At 42.1% G+C, this 20,028-nt stretch overlaps 1 protein-coding gene across 1 annotated transcript in view; it reads left to right on the forward strand.

Annotated features, from left to right (window-relative positions):
* The first annotated feature begins 3,121 nt into the window (after positions 1-3,121).
* The window catches only part of COX16 (cytochrome c oxidase assembly factor COX16), a 52,041-nt gene continuing 35,134 nt past the window's right edge, over positions 3,122-20,028 (forward strand). The window contains exons 1-2 of the mRNA XM_074148663.1: positions 3,122-3,232; positions 19,132-19,209. Coding sequence (XP_074004764.1) covers positions 3,173-3,232; positions 19,132-19,209 — 138 coding nt within the window. The 5' untranslated portion in view covers positions 3,122-3,172. The remainder of the gene's footprint in view (positions 3,233-19,131; positions 19,210-20,028) is intronic.

The following is a 20,028-nucleotide window of genomic DNA, read 5'->3' on the forward strand; positions in this document are numbered from 1 at the left end:
TAGGTGTTCTTATCTCCAACACATCAGTACTCCACCATTGTGCCTGTGGTTGTAACTGAGAGCTGTTTGAGTGGATGGCAGGGCATATTTAATTACTACCAGCAAAGAATGACTAATGGCACTAAATCTCAGAGTAAGACTGTCCATTAGCGCTGTTGCAGCCAGCTTTGTTTTCAAAGACTAAAAATTTCCAGGGGTCCAATGTGTTTGGGATAAGGGATAACAAGTCGGGAAAACAGAGAGTATGATCACAGCAATCTTTCCTTAGGAAACTAGGCTATAGAATGAAAGACATGACTAGCGGCCAGATCTTGATGACTACTTTAATCAATGAGCTTTGATGGAAAGTTCAAAATTACAGAAGGGAGGCCTCAGTATGTGTGTTCCCCTACAAAAGCTAACGGGGGCTGCATGTGTGGCTTAACAGTGTTCAGGTGGCTTGTCTCTTGTTACTAGTAAAAGATTCAGCTGGATAAGTTCTGGTCATCCGCTGGGTATTCACACAGCCTTCAGCTCTCACTGGAGATGGCAGAGGCTGCATATGTTTCTCCAGTGTCCTCCATGCTTACCGATCCTGAATGGCAATGTTTCCTGCTATTTCAGCCCTGTTCTCCCTCCCACCCTGAGAAGGTATCCCAGGTGTAAGCTGCAATTAATCTCTCCATGCCACTTGCTTTCCTGAAATGTCTCTGGCCTCAGTTCTGCAGGCTGGCTTTTCTGATGTGTGTGGGGAAGTGCAATGCCTAGCTCTGTTGAGATTCAGTGAACTAGTTGGTCATTTGAACTAGTCATCCTTTGATTGTGATTTTGCAGAGTGGCAGATTTTTGCCTTTGAGGTCTGCTTTACCCAAGCCAAGCCCTTTTACCAAATACACCCCAGAAGCACAAAAGGAAGTTCAGAAAACTGTCAGGAGTCTGAGTCAAGTCCTCTCACTTGTAAGTAAATGTTCAGCACAAAACAGATAGGTATGCTCAGAGGCTAGTAACCCTACATATGTGAAACATACCTCTGTTGCTGGAAGGTCTTACAAAGTAGGTATATGCAGTGCTAAAACTTCTCTACGGTCCAGACTGTAGTACCTACAGCACTTCAAGCAAGAAAAGGCAATCCTGGCCTTGCTGACAGGTGGAAGAGCACTCTCTTCACTGCTGGGAATGCGGCTAGGGATGCTTGCATGGATTTTTCCTCATTGTGCACAGCACGAGCCTTTCTTTCTTCACAAACTATTTGCATCAGGCTTTTCCTCTGTCTTCTGGAATGGACTTGTCTGGGTGAAAATGTTCTTACTTTCACCTTTGAGGTTCTTGAAGGGAACTTCTCCTGAGGGGCTTCCTGTGGCAAACCACCCGGCCACATAGTAGCACTGAGCTCCTCATCAGCCTCAGGGTTATCTTGAGTCTTCTTCTCTGTAGTCTTCTGTTGTTTTCTCATTTCTGTGACTTCAGACGTGATCTTAGTGAAGATGAACTCCCCTTCTCCATATACATCCAAAGGGAATTTTATCTTAACAGGGTAATTCAGGGTTACTGCAGTTTTGTGGATGGTGCATTCATCTCACCATTAGGGGCTATGCTGTAGTGGCTAACTTTGAATCTTCAATCCTGGCATACACACTGAACTGCCAGTCATGGATATTAGCGAATGGGCATTCACAGGTACCAAAAGTAATCAAGAGTAAGAATAAGAGCATAACATGTAGCAGCCCTAATCCAAAAATGAGAATGCCACTGTGCTATGTATGGTAGAAATACCTCACAAAAATAATATATTTGCACAAAAAAAGTTTCCAGGAGAATGGGATTCTGCCCCTCTGCTCTCATGAGACACCACCTAGAGTACTGCACCCAGCTCTGGGGTTCCTAACATAAGAAGGACATGGACCTGTTGGAGCGAGTCCAGAGGAGGGTCATGAAGATGACCAGAGGGCTGGAGAACCTCTCCTATGAGGACAGGCTGAGAGAGCTGGGGTTGTTCAGCCTGGAGAAGGCTCCGGGGAGATGTTATAGCGGCCTTTCAGTACTTAAAGGGGGCCTACAGGAGAGATGGGGAGGGATTCTTTATCAGAGTCAAGCGATAGTACGAGGGAGAATGGTTTAAAACTGAGAGGTTAGATTTAGATTAGATATAGGGAAGAAATTCTTTACTGTGAGGGTGGTGAGACACTGGAAAAGGTTGCCCAGAGAAGCTGCGAATGCCCCATCCCTGGAGGTGTTCAAGGCCAGGCTGGATGGGGCTTTGAGCAACCTGGTCTCATGGGAGGTCTCCCTGCCCATGGCAGGGGGGGTGGAACACGATGATCTTTAAGGTCCCTTCCAACCCAAACCATTCTATGATGCTATGATTCTATGAATAACGGGTGGGGAAATTTCATTCCATATACCATAGGTGGCAGACAAAAAAAAAAAACAACAGGGTAGAAACCTCAGAGGAGCTTCAGGACTGTCCAGGTTTGGCCGCCATGGAGCCAAATCATTTTAAGCATCAATTTCCCTCTCAGCACACACGTGCTGTTAATGGCACCCGCTGGCCTTAAATCCAGGCTGCACACTTGTGCAGGTGACAGAGTGGCTCCAGCCCCGTCCTTTCTTTCCCATAGATATGGTGGAAGCAATATAAGATCCGAGCAACTAGGCCGCATCCGGGAGACCGGGGGCACGTGCTCCCCAGCAAACATTTCTCCTCAGGAAAGCCAGTGGGGTGGATGAAGTCATTCAACAGGCCGGCCTGGTACCAGCCTACCGGTTTTGTATGCTCATCAAACGCCCGTTATTTCAAAGAGCTTTTGCGATACGTGTGGGTGCGGGTGTGGGTGTGTAGAACCTAGAAGCACCCTGTGGCTTCGTAACGGGTCACCTGGCCGCAGCAGCCATGTCAGGGAAGGTGCCGAGTGCGCCGGCCGCACCGCTTCACCAGCGTTACTTCAACAAGCGATCAGCCATGGCTGGAAAGAGGCGGGAAACAGCTCTCTAAGCCCGGCCGCTCTCCGCGGGCGGCGACTCCTTTTCGGCCTAACACCCCAGGGCAGCACGGAAGGCGGAACCTAGCGTCCCGGGTCGCGTTGCCGCGGCGGAGGGGGCCGCTGTAGCGGGCGGACCGGGGCCCAGCCGGAAGCGGGGAGGCCGGGGCGGAGGCGGGGGTGGTGCCGGCCGCGGCCTGTGGGGAGGGAGGGGGATGGAGCGGCTCCGCAAGCTGTGGAGGGGCCGCACGATGACCTTCGGGGTCCCCCTGTTGGTGAGCAGCGCGGGGAGGGGGGGGGACGACGACGACGACGACACCGGCAGATGGATTCATGCTGGCAGGGAGGAGGGAGTGGGGGGGTTGTGTGAGGTGGTATCTCTGTGGGGGACTCTGGTGTGTGGCCGGAGGGGACACAGCTGAGGGGAGGGGAGGGGAGGTGAGGTGAGGTAAAGGAGGGAGCAGCCTCCCAGGGTCAGCGGCGGCCTCTGCAGGACAGGGAGAGGGTTGTGAAGCATATTCTTTAAGATATTCCTTACTAAGATCTGAGGAAAATGCGTCTCAGTGGTTTTTTTTTTCTTTGTTTAAAGCACCGCTTATGTGTTTTTCAGATTTTCTTCAGCTTTTCAGTGGATTTTAAACCGCAACGGCGGTGTTGGTCTGAGAATTTGTACACCTAAATAAGCGGAATTTGAGTTTAATGAGGTGATAGGTTATAGTTATGGTTGTGCTCGAAGTGATAGGTGAGACATAGCTATTTAGAGTGGTCAAGTTTAGAAATAACTCAATAAACTCAAAGGAGTAAAACACAATTATAGGACAGACGGCATAACAGGTTGCACTTGCCCAGCCTAAGGACCTGTGCGCATTAGAGGAAAAATTAAACAACTCAGATGTGCTTATGGATAAAAACTAAGGAAGGAAGACAAAAGCAGCAGCCAGAACAGTGTGATTTCTATTTATGCAATTCACATCTTATTTTCCATGTTTACATTTGGGTTTAAGTAAGATAAGCAAGTTTGTAGGTGGATAAACAGTAGGGCAAAGGATAATTCCAACATTTTTACAAAGCTGCTAGAGAAATTAGTGTCATCCTCCTCATATCTTCAGCATCGTGCCTCAAAAACATGGAGTGGTCCAAAGGACAGTGACATTTGTTAAGAGTTAAAAAAGTTTAAGGCCATGTATTTTAAAGTGACAATACAGAGGACTCTTAAGTGCAAATATTCATGCAGTTGAATACACTGAAGTATCTTTTATCAAAATATTGATGAAGACATTTGTAAGAAATGAAAACAGGTTTTTTTAAAAAACAAACAAACCAACAAACTAGTGTGATAATACCACGACTGTATGCATCACTGTCTTGAGTTGAGCGACACAGGACTAACTTCTAATGCTTGGGAAAACTGCACTCTTAGAAGACTCTAGTGTCTGAATTCATGAAAATATTTACTTTATAGCCAGCTAGGCTACATGGGTTTCAAGATCTCAGTGTTTTTGAGCCTTGCCAGGTGCAGGGATGAGGAGGAGTGAGGCCTGGGCACTTGACCCAGGCTGGCCAACAGGATTAGTTCTTACCATGAACGTCACATTCATTATAAATTAGAAAGTTTGCTGTATAGTTCTCTCTTTCCCTTGATGGCAGTGGTCGGTAGAACTCCTTGCCCAATGCCGGACCCCTGAGGCCTTCCCTTCCTGCCAAAGCCATAGCGCTCACAGTTTCTAACATTTGCTGTCCCCTACTGGGAGTGCACAGCTTCCTGCTGAGAGAATGGACTGTGTGTAATTCTTGTATATTTTATATTGACATTGGGATCGATACTGATTCTTTAGTATTATTGTTAATTATTTAGTCTTATCCTATTAAATCTATTTACATTTCAACGTTAGTGTTTCCTTGCTTTCCCCAGGTGGGGAGGGGTCCTTGGGTGATAGAATAGTTGTCTAAACAATGCTAAATTGTTATGGGTTTTCTCAGACCGTAACAGTCATTCACATCAGCAGCTCTGCTCCCTGATATCACAGATGATCTCCTCATGTAACACTTTTCATAAAGTGATCAAGCACAGCATTAGAGCTGTTTACATATCCTGTTGCGTGCATGTGTACCTAAAAGGCTGTCCAGAATTTTGCTGCTCTCATGCTTAAGCTGAATTTATTTTGCTTTCTAATTTTTTGTGTCATTTTTTTGAGTGCTCTGACATTATTCTTTAGCTTAATAACACTTCTTTTAGATTTTTAAGGTTGGATGTAGTTTTAGGTCACAGTCCTATTATTTATGTAATTATGTGAGGTTTGCAACTTCTCTTTCAAAATGAGGGGGACCCAGGAAGTTTAGTAGTCTCCAGCTCAATTTTAACTCCATAAAAAGTTTGGGGAAAATGTTATGTGATTACAGATACTTGTGGCTGGATGTCAGGTGGCTGGATGCCAGGTGCCCACCAAAGCCACTCTATCACTCCCCTCCTCAGCTGGACAGGGGAGAGAAAAAATAACAAAGGGCTTGTGAGTTAAGGAAGGGCGATCACTCAGCAATTACTGTCATGGACAAAACAGACTTGATTTGGGGAAAATTAATTTAATTTATTACCAGTCAAATCAGAGGAGGATAATGAGAAATCCAAATTTTAAAACACTTTTTCCCTACCCCTCCCTCTTCCAGGGCTCAACTTCACTCCCAGTTTTTCTCTACCTCCTCCCCCCGAGCGATGCAGGAGGATGGGGAATGGGGGTTGTGGTCAGTTCATAACATGTTGTTTATGCCGCTCCTTCCTCCTCAGGGGCAGGATTCCTCACACTCTTCCCCTGCTCCAGTGTGGGGCCCCTCCCACAGGAGAAAATTCTCCAGAAACTTCTCCAACGTGAATCCCTCTTGTGGGCCCCTTCGCTAACTGCTCCAGTATGGGTCCCTTCCACAGGCTGCAGTCCTTCAGGAACAGACTGCTCCAGCATGGGTCCTTCATGGGGCCACAGGTTCTGCCAGGAACCTGCTCCAGCATGGGCTTCCCACAGGGTCACAGCCTCCTTTGGCCATCCATCTGCTCCCATGTGAGGTCCTCCACAGGCTGCAGGTGGACATCTGCTCCACGGTTAACCTCCATGGGCTGCAGGGAGACAGCCTGCCTCACCATGGTCTTCACCATGGGCTGCACGGGAATCTCTGCTCTGGCACCTGGAGCACCTCCTCCCCCTCCTTCACTGACCTCGGTGTCTGCAGGGTTATTTCTCTCACATATTCTCTCTCCTCTCTCTGGCTGCAATTGCTGTTGCACAGTAACTCTTCCCCTTTCTTAAATATGCTAACCCAGAGGCGTCACCACCATCACTGATGGGCTTGACCTTGGCTAACTGTGGGTCCCCTCTTGGAGCCGGCTGGCATTGGCTCTGTTGGACATGGGGGAAGCTTCTAGCAGCTTCTTACAGAAGCCACCCGTGTAGTTTCTCCACTACCAAAATCTGGCCACACTAAGCCAATACAGTACTTAGAGGTGGTGACCTGGGGGAGAAAAAAGTCACCATAGCTTTTAAGTAATAAATATGTCAGATTTGATAGGCTAACTGGTATAGTAGGTAAGGAGATGCAACTGATACACAAGATCTTGAGTTTGATAAAGCTTTGTACATTACCTTCCCTGTGAGAGTTGCACAGTAGAGAAAGTATGGCAAAGATATGCTTCTTATCATTTGTGTTCTCAGGTTTGAAAAAATACTATAAAATGTAATTATCAGATGCAGTCCATATTGAAAGATATCTGAGGTGGTCTGGGTCCTGCAGAAATAATGTAGGGTATAATATTGTGAAAAAAGCAGAAATGTTATTTTAAGACACAGAAACTGGTCAAAAGTAAAGTAAAACATGGAAGAGGACTCTTGCAGTCTATTCAAAGTCCTCAGCTGGAGTAATTCCATAGCCTTGTGGTGCCATTGTAGAGATGATGAAGACAAACTGTAAAGCCTAGAGGAGAGTAACATAAAAGGTACAGCAGACATTCCACTGTTAAGGAACGCTTAAAGGAATTGACGTAGTTTATTTTTGAAAAGTCTGAGAAGTTTTGTACATCATATATTGAGAGTGGTGATTGCTTTTCATAACTTGGGAAAGAAGTACAAAAATAAATGAGCCTTAGATCAGCTGTTAGGAAAATGCTACCTTTTGTTAGGATAGGGCACTCCTGAGATATACTTACCATTTTTAAGGAGAGGTTAAACAACCATCTGGCAGCAATGGTGTAGATTTTCTCAGTTCTGCTTCAGTGCTGGAGGTAGGACTTCAGCTTCCCAGGCCAAAGTAGAGCTGTGATTGTCCTTTTGGCCCTCCTAGTGTTTTTCATGATTTGTCATAGCAGAAATTTCTGAGATGGGTTTCTCTGACTTTGTATTGCTTAATTTCATTCCATTTCTGTTAACTGCAGAGCTCTTTCCTCTAGAGACAATATTATATAGAGGAATATTCTATTATATTTCTTTCCAGGGTTTCATGTATCCCTGCCTTAAAATTATGCTCCCCTGTGAGTACTTCAGAATGTTTCTGTGTTGCTGCCCAAAGGCTTCCCAAGGAGTAACAAAAAAGAAAATTCATGCAATTCTTGTCAGTTCCCCAGCTGTCTGTTGAACTCTGAAGGCATCTCTGAAGCTGAACAGAATTGTGCTAAAAGATCAATTACAGCAAAAAGACACTGAATCTGTGGACAGAATCAGAAGGAGCATGCCTTTGTAACCCTTTAAATTCTGCTGAATTTGTTTATAATACTGAAACCAAAGGTTTCTATTAGATTCATGCATCCTGTACATTTTTTCTTTAGACAAGTACAGGTCTGGACTTTTTTCATCTGTACCATATTTGCTTTTTTTTTATAAAAAAAAAAATCAAATGGCTTTCATATCTTCCCTTCTTATACTGCATATTTGAATGAAAAATCCCCGTGCCCCTTTTTTTAAAGGCTCCAAGGTTAAGGAGATCATAATTCAAAGACAGGTGATTGTCTCATTATGCACATGCATGCACACATATATATAAAAAAATATTTCTTACTTTCCAGTGTAAATTATCTTGATCTTCTTTTCTTTGTTCTTTTGGGTTTGGGGCTGTTAGAACATTTCAGTGCAGAAGGAATTTTCTTGGTTGATCTTTAAACCTCAAACTGACAACAGCTTTCAGAGTAAGATGCGTAAATCACAGTTTTCAGTCATGCTTTCTCAGAAGATAAGAGTGTTTCTTTGTGAGTACCAACATGAGTGTAGGGGGTAGGAATTAAACCTTCCTGCAGGGAACCTTGATTTGTGAATTGTCCTTTAACTCTGTAAACTTCACAGATTAAGATTCCTCTGCATGGCATAAAAGAGCAAGCGTGCAGGAGAGAGTGATGTAACCTGGCATGGAATGTCTTAGCAGCTTGAGTGCCACAGGGTGAGTAGTCCTAAAGCACTGGTGAAGATGGTAACATCTGTGTTGATGTTGGGATGAACTCCGGTGAACTTAGAGATGTATCTGTAAAATCTGCTGTTACGATGAAGGGCTGTGCCACCTCTGTGGTAACTTAAACATCTTTGTCAGCTATATTGACATCTCCTTTTCCTATCATGATAATGGGAACTCTTTCCTTATCACATGAAGCTTAACTTCCAACTCTTCAGGATACTTGGTTCTATTTATTATAGAAGAAGAGTTTCAGTCACTACTGCTTTATATTCCACAATCAACTCTACCTGACCAAAAGGGATGTGTCTGTCAATGTCCTGTTGCTGCTGCGATGCTTCTGTAAGATCTTGAGAGAACAAGGCTCTTGGGTATTACAGCTTGTGCATCCAGTGTCGTTCCTTTCTTATCAAGCACTGAACATGTAAGGCTACTTCGCTAGTGCTGTTAGAATGTTTGAAGTTTGCTGGAAGCTGTTTTTTCAGACAAGTTTAAATGGTGATTCTAGATCATTGAGGAAACATGTTTGGATTTCAAAATTGCAAAGCAGTAGCAGTTTTAAAACATGTTAAGACAACATTATTTCATATGCTCACACCACTTTCCTAAACTTGTGTTTGTGGTTTTGTCTCTGTCCCATTCTAGACAAGGATCCTTCATACTGTCTAAGTTGCAAAATGAATGTTTAGATGCAGTTCCAGTTCTGCTGTCAACATGTTACAAGGGAAAAATGAAATTCTGAGGATCTGAAGTGGCATCTTAGCAGACAGAAACTGTAGTCTGTGGCTCATTTGGTGATTTTTACTGCACACGTATATTGCACTATATATGTAGTGCTGCAAGTTTCAAATTTGCAGTATGTTGAAACACTCTCCGTATCTATAGCTGTATATTTTGACTTTTCATTTTCCTGGTTTTTTTCCCTCATCCTGTAATGAATGTACTTTTACAAGTACTTTGCTTCTGCTTCTGGATGTTGTCTTTGGTGTTTTATGTGCTGTGCCTCATGTTGCCAAAAGAGAAGATGGGGTAACTTGGAACAGTGAAAGATTTTTCTGTGAATAAACGTGCTTCTAAAAATCTATTTCCGTCAGTGTTTATGCACACAGACTGTGCTACAATGCCATCTACATCACTGCCTCGAACAGTGCAAGTTTACTTTGATTAACACTTCATCAAGAGACGCCAAGAATGGATGTCATGTACAGGACAAGAAAAATGGTCAGATTAGAGAGAGTCCCCGACAGTGCTGCAGCAGTGTGGTCAGTGCTTCCAGGCACCTTTAGAGAAGGTCAGTGGCATCTCAGGCCCTTGTTAATGAACCAGTTGTCTCTTGAGCTTTTTGACAAAGCAAAACAAAAAAACCTTTCCCAGACATCAGGACATGAAATTTGATGTCCGTGGATTAGTTTTGTTCACTGGTGAAGTCAGGATCATCTAGAAGCTGTGACTGATGCTCAGAAATGTTTCGAAAATATTATGAAATGGTGTTTTATTGTGCTGTGAAAGTGAAAGCTTCACAGGGTTATCCTTTACATTTATTTAAATTTAAGTTTCCAAATATTTCTTGAAATTCAACATTTCTAATTATTTTCATAAAAAGCTGCTGCATTCTGTGTCCTGGGCTGTGCTGAATACAAGGCACATTTTTTCCCATGGATTCTGGAGGATCTGCCCATAAAAGATTATATGAACACTGAGAAATATAGAAAATTCTTCTTGGGAGTGGAGCAATCACGTTTCTGAGATCTATTGTTGCCATCAGTAACATGTAGAAACTGTTATTACATTATCTTCTGATATTTGAAAAACGATTTCTACAATCAGCATTTTTAACTTTTAGATATGTCGGTTTTATTGTTAACATCATTCACATTATTGCCTTGAACAATTCATAATATTGAATTGCAGGACTTTTATTAATATCTATTACTTCATCTAACCTTACAATAAAATTTGACATATGCAGAACAGTTGATTTAAATGTTAATATGCTTTTGAGATATGAATAGAAGTTAACATTTACCCATGAGAAGAGAGTTCTGACTTCTAATATTTGTAGATAAATTGTGATTGTCTGTAAAAGTCACAAGTATTACATGGTAGCCTAGAAAAGCAATAAATGCATAACTATTTCTAGAATTTTAAAATGGTTGCTCCCAATCAGCGAATCGGAGAGTGTTGCTTTTATGCTTCAATGACTTGTATTATAAATATTGGGTCTCTAAGCTTACGATGAGATACGTCTTCGACTTCCCCTGCGCTTCTGCTTTGCATCTCCTGTTCATCTGTGTGTGTTTGAATCCACAGCAGAGCGTGGAGCTGTTCCAGACAAAACTACCCCCTGGAACTGTTTGTGCCAGAGTGGAAGCCAGCATGTTCAAGCTGAATGGGCTTCTGTGGACTCCAGTTTGTGCAACCCGAATTAGCTGACTTCCACCTTTCAGTTGACTGTCAAGCCTTAATATTTCTGAGCTCATCTTTTGAATCAACACCTTAAACTTTTCTTTTGATTCTTAATCTTTGAGTACTATTTTCCAGATAAATGTTAGATGAACAAAGAGGCACTCTTTATTACTCCAGATTTCCCTTCTGTTTCTTTTTAAAACTGAAAGGATGTATTTGCACTGTTTAATGCTGTTCGAAGGGACTAACTTGGCATTCAGGGGAACAGGTTCTGTGTTGAGCCTCAGAACGGGAACCTAAGTACAGACTTGCCTGTTTTCACTTTGTGTGTTTAGTCCTGCTCTGAAGTCTCCACCTTCTTTGAGGGGAGGTAAGGGTAAAGATGTAAGATTAATATTTACTCTATAGTACATTTCATCTTCATCCGCTGTCCAGCATTACCAATAGGGAAGTATTACTTGACTAGTAGTGGTTTCTTTTTATGTTCTTTACTGCAAGTTTCAGTTTTTTGCTGTTTTGAGCTAGGCCTAACACATCACAGCAATACCAGCCTGCCATGAAGTATTAATAATTTTTTTGTTGTAGTGTACCTTGGCTAGATTTGAACCTGTGAGTAATGGAAATGATCATTTGAATAAGGAATCGAAATTCTGGCTTTTAGAAGCTTCCGAGGAAAGAGAAGGTGGTGTTCAGCAAGTACAGCTTGAGCACCATGGCAGACTTGGTTTTCAAACAGCTGCAGCTGCTGAGGGAAATTCCCTTGTCATCTGAGCAGCCCAAGCAATGTGTGTAATGCAAAATGACAAAGCTGTGGCTGAAAATGCCCTTTTTTGATAATGCTCATGCTGAGGAACATACGGGTTTCTGTCTCTTCTCTGTTGTTCTTAGATTGGTTTCTATTAAATTGCATTTTCTGTGCTTTCCAACCTGTTATGAAATGGGCATTTTAAGAAACAAAGGTTTTGTTTTCTTCCTATGACATAGAATAGTAGCATTGAAAGGATATGAACAGTTTTTGTTGTACTTTGGCTGTAGCCACTCGTATTTGCAATCTCCAAAATCACTGCTTTGAACTTACTCTATATGGAGCCAATTGCCTGATACCTTGGGTCAAGTTTAACACTCTGCAGGGAGTTCTACATGTTGTGCAAACTGCACTCCTCTGCTTTACCAGTCAGTTATGATTGGCTCCAGTTTATACCAGCTGCTGTCCCGGGCTGCCAGCATGGTATCCATGTGGTTGTCTACTGGCATATTTCACCCATTTTTGAATGTAATGCAGTTCAGCCTTTCTGCAATTTGTGAATTCTAGTATATGTATTAAGTCAATGCATTCTCCTGCTTTGTCATGCTTTTGAATGAAATAACTACTAAGGGATGTATAGCTTTGTTGGTTTTTTTTCCCCCCAAAGGAGGCCTCTGATCTGAACTAAGAATGATTTCCCTTTGTTGCGGACAAGAAGAAAAGGTAGACCCTCTTCCACTCCTGTCGAGGGCGGGGAGAGGATTTAGTAAGTTTCTGAAAAGCCTTTGCACTGGTTTTCCTCTTCTCAGTGTTACAGTCAAGTGCTGGAATGGCTGTAGGAAATAAAATCTTGAGAGTCAGAGCTGGCAGAGGGGGGCGCTTCAGGTTAAGATGACTTGCCTGGGTCTTTTCTGGGACTGGCAGTTTGCCCTGCTAATTTATTTAGGGAACAAAAAAGAGACTTCAGTCTTCTGGGCTGTCAAATTGCCATCTTTCACCAGTCTTGCACTGCACATACGACAGTTCTTTAAAAAGGAAACCCCAAAACCCTTTTTACTGTGATCACTGCAAACTAAAATAAAATAATTCACATGACAGTTCTAGTTTTGAAGCTCCTGATGAATAGCTGGAGGGTTTTGCAGCAGGAGTCTTGAAGAAGAGGTTAGAAAATCGCCATGTTCCTTCTCTAGTGATATGTATCATAACATTTTCCACCCCTGCGTAATCTATGTGGCCAGCACTAAATATTGTGATTTGGTTAATTCAGGGATTTATGACAAATGTAATTTTGTAGTCTGGCTTTCACAATTGGTACTAGAGCAGGAATGGCTTTCTCTAGCAACAGGGGCGCCTGTAATATGGCAAATTGCTGGTGCTGCCAGAGAAATGGTTTCTTGTTATTTTGTTAACCCAAGGAACTGAAGATAGCTCCTTTAGATTATGCAGGAAACTAAAAAAGTAGGGATATGTTGCAAATGCCAATTTCTTCTGCTGTTACGAGTCCTCGGTGACCATCTCGCTGTAGTTGGTGACAAATACAAGTATCTTAAGATGCGATTCAAGGGATCAATCTGATGCCATCCATAACTGATTGCGTAACATGCTTCCCAATGGAGAAGTGAACAAATAGAATTTTTAAAAGAATGTTATTAAAGAGAATTTTATGTCATTTTTTTGCATAAAACATTTATTGAGGTTGCTGAGTGTATGTGACAGATGGTGCTCTTATGTCACATCCTATCTTTCATTTTGTTTTGGAACATGCAAGTCTTCCATGCATGCCTAATTGCATTACAACATTGTAGGGGTTTTTTTTGTGTACTCAGTGAAACATAAAGGAAGAATCCAATATGAGGTCTTTAATGGGGGGTTGTGCTAGCAGCGCTGTTAAGTGGTTCGCTTTGGTGTTAAGTGCTGGCTGACTAGTATGTATTGCGATTTTTGCCTTCTTAAGGTAAACTTGAGGTGTAAAGAAAAAAGTGAGAAGTTGTTATTTCATCAATCTGCTGAATGCATTCAGGTAACTAGACAGATGATGTTCACTACATAATGTTTTTTGCTCCACATTCTGAAGCATATAAAATTAATAGTTCCCTCACAATGAAAGAATGCAGGTATATTTGAACTTCCCGGCTTGACTACTCTTCACATGCCAATGCCTTAACGTTTTATGATGTAAGTTAAGTGTCTGTATGATTCTAAAATTGGAATGAAGAAAAATATATCTTAATTTTTATTATATGTGGCATTACTTTTCCCCTTTCGGTTAACTGGAGAGTGAACTTGAGCCTGACTTGGTTGGAATGTTGCCAACCTAACTTTTATTTATATGGAATCCTGAATAGCTTCTGCTGTCTCTTTTATGTCTGGACTAGTGGATGGAACATACTGGACTTTGCTGTTGCCCTTGGCTTACATTGAGCAAATTTGTCCGTTGTAGTGCTTTTTTAACTGAAGAGCATTTTGCAAGGAATGTAGAGATTATCTCTGTTTTACGAATTAGGAACTAGAAATGTATGTGAGACATACAGAATATGCAATGCCATAAAGCTGATAATGTTTGAGTCTTATCCCACTTTTAATTATTTGACTTGATGCTTTGTTGTTGCTTGTATGGATCCATTCTTGTCTTTAAATACAGTGAACGTAAATGAAGGTAGTAAGGACAGCTTCCCTCAGAATGCACAAAAGAGAAAGGAAACACTTAAACCAAGACTAGTATTTCCACTCAATGCATTGTCAGTCACTGAGTCCTTTACTACCTTTAATGCTATTATAGTTGCATAAGTTCATTTATACCTTCTTTTCTTGGCTTTTGAACACAGTTTTCAAAAATCTAATTGACTGAATAGCTGTCCATTGCTGCTCTGGCTTGTGTAGTTCAAGGCAATTCCTGCTCAGGGCTGTCAGCTGACTGCATTGACGTGCTGTTGGTTGATTAAATAAGTGCTGAACGTGGCTAATTCTGGTCTGGTTTTGCAATGAGTGATGTCTTAGACATCATGTTTAGTTTTTTAGAACATTGGTCAAGTAAGCTTGTAAATATATTATTTATATTTTTGTGTGTATTCTGTGCGTTTGAAAATTATTTTATCTTAATCCTAACCTTCCAGCATTACACTGTGTAGTATTTCAGTGGCATTTTTAATTTCTTACACTGTGTAGTATTTCAGTGGCATTTTTAATTTCACAGAATCACAGAATCTTAGTGGTTGGAAGGGACCTTTGAGATCATCGAGTCCAACCACATTAAAAAAAAAAAAACCAAAAACACACAAACAAACAAAAAAACCACAACACAAAACCAAACAAACAACAACCCCCCCCAAAAAAAAAAAAAAAAAAAAAAAAAAAAAAAAAGCAGCATCCATCAACTAAACCCCACACACAACACCCCACCACAAACCAACAATCCCGGGCACTAGAGCATGCCCTGAAGAGCCACGTCTACACGTTTCTTAAATACCTCCAGGGATGGTGACTCCACCACCTCCCTGGGCAGGCTGTTCCAGTGCTTGACCACTCTCTCAGTAAAGTAATTCTTCCTAATATCTAATCTAAACCTCCCTTGCTGCAGCTTCATACCATTTCCTCTGGTCCTGTCGTTATTCCCTTGGGAGAAGAGGCCAACCCCCGCCTCTCTACAGTTTCCTTTCAGGTAGTTGTAGAGGGCAATGAGGTCTCCCCTCAGCCTCCTCTTCTCCAAACTAAACATGCCCAGTTCCCTCAGCCTCTCCTCATAGGACTTGTTCTCCAGACCCCTCACCAGCTTGGTGGCTCTCCTCTGGACACGCTCCAGCACTTCAATGTCTTTCCTGTAGTGAGGGGCCCAAAACTGAACACAGTACTCGAGATGAGGCCTCACCAGTGCCGAGTACAGAGGCACGATGACTTCCCTGCTCCTGCTGGCCACGCTATTCCTGATACAGGCCAGGATGCCGTTGGCCTTCTTGGCCGCCTGGGCACACTGCTGGCTCATGTTAAGCCGGCTGTCCACTAACACTCCCAGGTCCTTTTCTGCCAGGCAGCTTTCCAGCCACTCTTCCCCAAGCCTGTAGCGTTGCTTGGGGTTGTTGTGACCGAAATGCAGAACCCGGCACTTGGCCTTATTAAACCTCATCCCATTGGCCTTGGCCCACTGGTCCAACCTGTCCAGGTCCCTCTGTAGAGCCTGCCGACCCTCAAGCAGATCAACACTCCCACCTAGCTTGGTGTCATCCGCAAACTTACTGAGGGTGCACTCAATCCCCTTATCTAGATCATCAGTGAAGATATTGAACAAGACTGGCCCCAAAACTGAGCCCTGAGGGACACCACTGATGACCGGCCGCCAACCAGATTTTGCTCCATTAATCACAACTCGCTGAGCACGGCCATCCAGCCAGTTTTTTATCCAGCGGAGGGTACACTTATCTATGCCATGATTCTCCAGTTTCTCCAGGAGAATGCCGTGAGGGACGGTGTCAAAGGCCTTACCAAAGTCCAGGTAGACAACATCCACAGCCTTCCCCTCATCGAGAAAGCGGGTCACATGGTCATAGAAAGAGATCAAGTTGGTCAGGCAGGACCTCCCTCTCATAAACCCATGCTGGCTGGCCCTGATCCCTTGGCTGCCCTGCACATGCCTTGAGAGCTCACTCAGGATGATCCTCTCCATGATCTTTCCCGATTTCTTACACTGTGTAGTATTTCAGTGGCATTTTTAATTTCTTACAGCATCGATGTACTTTGACTCAGACGCAGCCTGACTGATGTTTTATTGTAAGATAAATCAGCCATTGTGGTACTAGAAGTGTAAAGGCCAACTGTACTGGTAATGCCTGATAAGCAAATTGTGCCAACTTGCCAGGCTAGTACGCTGCTTAGGCTGTATGAAGAGCAAAAGTTCATCAGAAACCAAGTGGGTTTTTTTTTCCTGTAGAAGTATAAAGGTAATGTGAGTAAAATTACAGTCTCAGGCCAAAACCTGTCTAAAGGAACTGAGAGGTGTGTTTGTATCAACTTCTTTATCGTGTGTATCGCTGCGAATGTAAAATGCACTGTATGGTTGCTCTCAAACAAGCGATAGGATGTGATCAGACAAAACAAGTAACACATGACTTATTTCATGCAGCAACCTTCTACTTGATTTCCTGTAGTTACGGTGTGCGTTATATAGTTTTACATGATGAAAGCTAAAGAATGTAGTATTTCTCTTTTAGCTTAGAGCATGGCTTTGTAAGCCACGGTGTACCTTTTCATTACGTTGAGTCATAGTTGGGTTATGGGGCACAGGCCAGCTAAAGGTCTTCCACTTGCTCATATTGCATCTCATAATGGTATATAATTCATGCAAGTTTGTTGTTGGGCAAACTAATTTTACTTGATGTCACAAGTAATTGCCACTTTTTGCCTGGTTTAACAACTGTGTACTGAACTGTATCTACTGCAGTTGCTTTTGTCCCGCTATGAGCACTCTTTGACGACATACTAATATACACAAAGGCCATAAGTTCTGGTTTGTAACAGCCATAAACTTCTCTATAGCACTTGTGATTTCTGCTCATTAGGACTCAAAGTTTCTTGAATTAACTCATGGGATATTAATTAACAATTCTTGTTAGGAGTTAAAGAAGATCAGCTAATGAAAATTTATGCTAAGGTGTCAACCATGCAATTATAGCCTGATCCTTGAGACTTTCAACATTATGTGTTGCCGTATTTTCAGCTAACAAATCTGCTTTGATTAAATAAATTTTGAATAATGTTCAGTTTCTTTTTAACCATTTTGAATACTTTATTTTCTGTTTCTTGTAATTCTTTCATACCAAAATACATGAGGGAGACCTTTTTTTTCAAATACCCTTTTTTCTATTATGTATTTTGATGATTCAGTATTTTCAAGAGCATCGTTAATTACTTGAACAGTTATGATACAACTATGGTGACATCCAGTTTCTTGGTGGGTCAAATTTCCAGTCATTAAAAGTTAACTTGCTACCACGTGATGATTTTCTGATTGGCTTTCTGGAGTGAGAGTTCCGTGGCCTGGCAGCTGGATGTTCCTATCGCAGATTTTGGTCTACTTGTTCCTAATTGACAGATAGATTCTTAGTCTTATCAAAAGGGCCAGGGCAGAAAGAGAATGTGGAGCCTGTAACTCGTGGCTATTGGTGAAGGGTTCCCTGTTCTGTGAACAGAGTGTATTATTTATAGTATATATTATATATAGTGTATATATATGCTATATATTATGAAATGGGTACCAGTCTGTAACTGACCAGCATCTAAGTGTGTGTAGGGAGTGTGTTCACATGATTGTGAGTAGTTTTACCTGCTTGATGTGAAGTCACATACTCCTGCAACTTTAGCAGGAATAATGTAGAAGGCGCTTTTTTTTTTTTTTTTAAACTTGAAATTGAGTGAGTATGGCTGTGTGGCCTCGGTGACCTGAACTTTGCATAGCATGCTTTTTGGAAAGAACATACGTTTTTGACTACCCGTGCAGCAGAATTATTACAATTCTTGGACATGGGCCGTTGCTGCAAACCTAATACGTGGCGAGAAATCAGCCAGTGTTGTGTAGAAAACAGTTACTGTGCAGCAACAGCCTGTAATGAAGGGCTGTAACAGCAATGTGGTGTGATAAAATAGGGTGGTGTTGGGCTTTGGTTTTTTTTTTTTCACTCAGGTCCTTAGAACTTCTTCATGCTTCCACCTTCCTTAGATATGCATCTTTAGATGTGAAGCCTTTTGGCCTCCTGTGCATCTGCCTTAACAGAGAACAGCAGATGGAGTTTGTCAGGTCAGAGCAGGAGCAATAGGCCTGATTCTTCCAGAGAGTAGCTAGATTTCTAAGCTAATTTTCAAGTCCTTAATGGCGTTTGTTAACAATACTTGATCTTTTGGTTGGTCTGTCCTTTTCTAATGGTAAAAATACATAGACAATTTTATGATATCCCTCTGTCTTAAGAAAGAATAATTTAACAATTTTTTTTATGTGGATATGAAGGTTTTCCCCCCCATTTCTCCCTTTACTGTTCTTATTCATAAGCTTCACAGGTGTGGAGGGAACTGCGAGACAGCTAAGAAAGCGATGATAAAAGTGCAGATGTGCTGGATTTGATTTTTTAGCCAATGTGACAATGTATCATTGAACCACAGCTCCAGTTGGCTGGTCCGTTCAAAAGCTTAATTAGATCTCTTACCCACAGACATCAGAATAAGTCAATGTGGCATTGTTACTTCCCCATAGAGCTTGGAAATTACGAGAGTAAATCCTGTGGTGGTGAGGTAAAGGTTCCTTTACTGCAGTTATGTCAGGAAGCCACATGGGGAGGGAAAAGAAGGGGTAAGAGGAGAGGAAGTCCCTAGAAAATGTGGCTCGTTAAAGCAGCTGTCTTTGTATGAAGGAGGAAATTTGTGAAAACCAGGCCCAGAGAGGGGAAGAAGATTTTGACTTTACGTACACTCCTTCTTCTCCTATACATATCTTCTAGTTGATTATTTTCTTCAGTTCCTGGTGTTTCTGTTGGAAGAAAAGTAGGGTCCCTTGGTAAATGAATTGCATCAGTATGCAAAGTGTTCTTTTCCTAACACGTCTGATTTCATTTTGTTGTTTTTCAGCTGTATCTTGTTGGAGGATCTTTTGGACTCCGTGAATTTGCTCAAATAAGATACGATGTCCACAAACTACATGGCAAGGTAGTTGAAATGGTTTTCTTTACTTTTCCTTTCCATCTCCTTTGGTGTATGTACTGTCTTCTAAAGGATTGCTAGGACAAGCAAACTATGGGTATTGGGGATTTGCCTCTTGCCACTGGGCCCTGGGGTACAGCTGATGCTCTTCGGCAGTGAGTACTGTAGGTAACAATAAAAGGCCTGACTGATGATGCATCCTTTTACTGACTGTGAAACGGATCAACGTAAATAATAGAAAAAATTTTGTTCCTTTGGTTGATTATAAGTGGCAATTCTGAATCCTGAGAAAGAAGTGTAGCACATCTAAGAAGGAGGTTATTACAAAGGTATTGTATCTGATTTAGACTAAGAAAATAGGTATTTTAACAGGTTCTGTTTTCAAACGGTACTTGGCATTGAGTATATAATGTTAGATGGTTTTTGGAACTTGGCTTTACGTTGACTAATACAACCAGATACCTTTAACATTGTGTTACATCTTGTTTTTTAAGCTCTGTGAAAGAAACAGCAGCTAGTCTTTACTCAGTATGTCAGAATGTACTATATGGAAGAAGCCTTTCTTTAAACAAACTGGAAACCTTCTGAATGAGGGAAATAGCTTGCTTACTGGCACTACTTAACCTCCAACTGTAACACTAGTTCCAGTTGTATATGAAGTTATCTGAAAGGAGCATGTCAGTTCAGCAGAAAGTAATACTGGCTTGCTTTTTCCTAACTTTGTAATGTGCAGGTCTGCCATTGCAGCGCAGAGAGACTTTCTGGTCTCAGTGCTGCTCACTTGCAGGTGGCATGAAGCTTTTTTAAAGACTATATTGCACTTTA

Source organism: Numenius arquata, chromosome 6 (genome assembly GCF_964106895.1).
Source record: "Numenius arquata chromosome 6, bNumArq3.hap1.1, whole genome shotgun sequence".
Taxonomy (NCBI): domain Eukaryota; kingdom Metazoa; phylum Chordata; class Aves; order Charadriiformes; family Scolopacidae; genus Numenius; species Numenius arquata.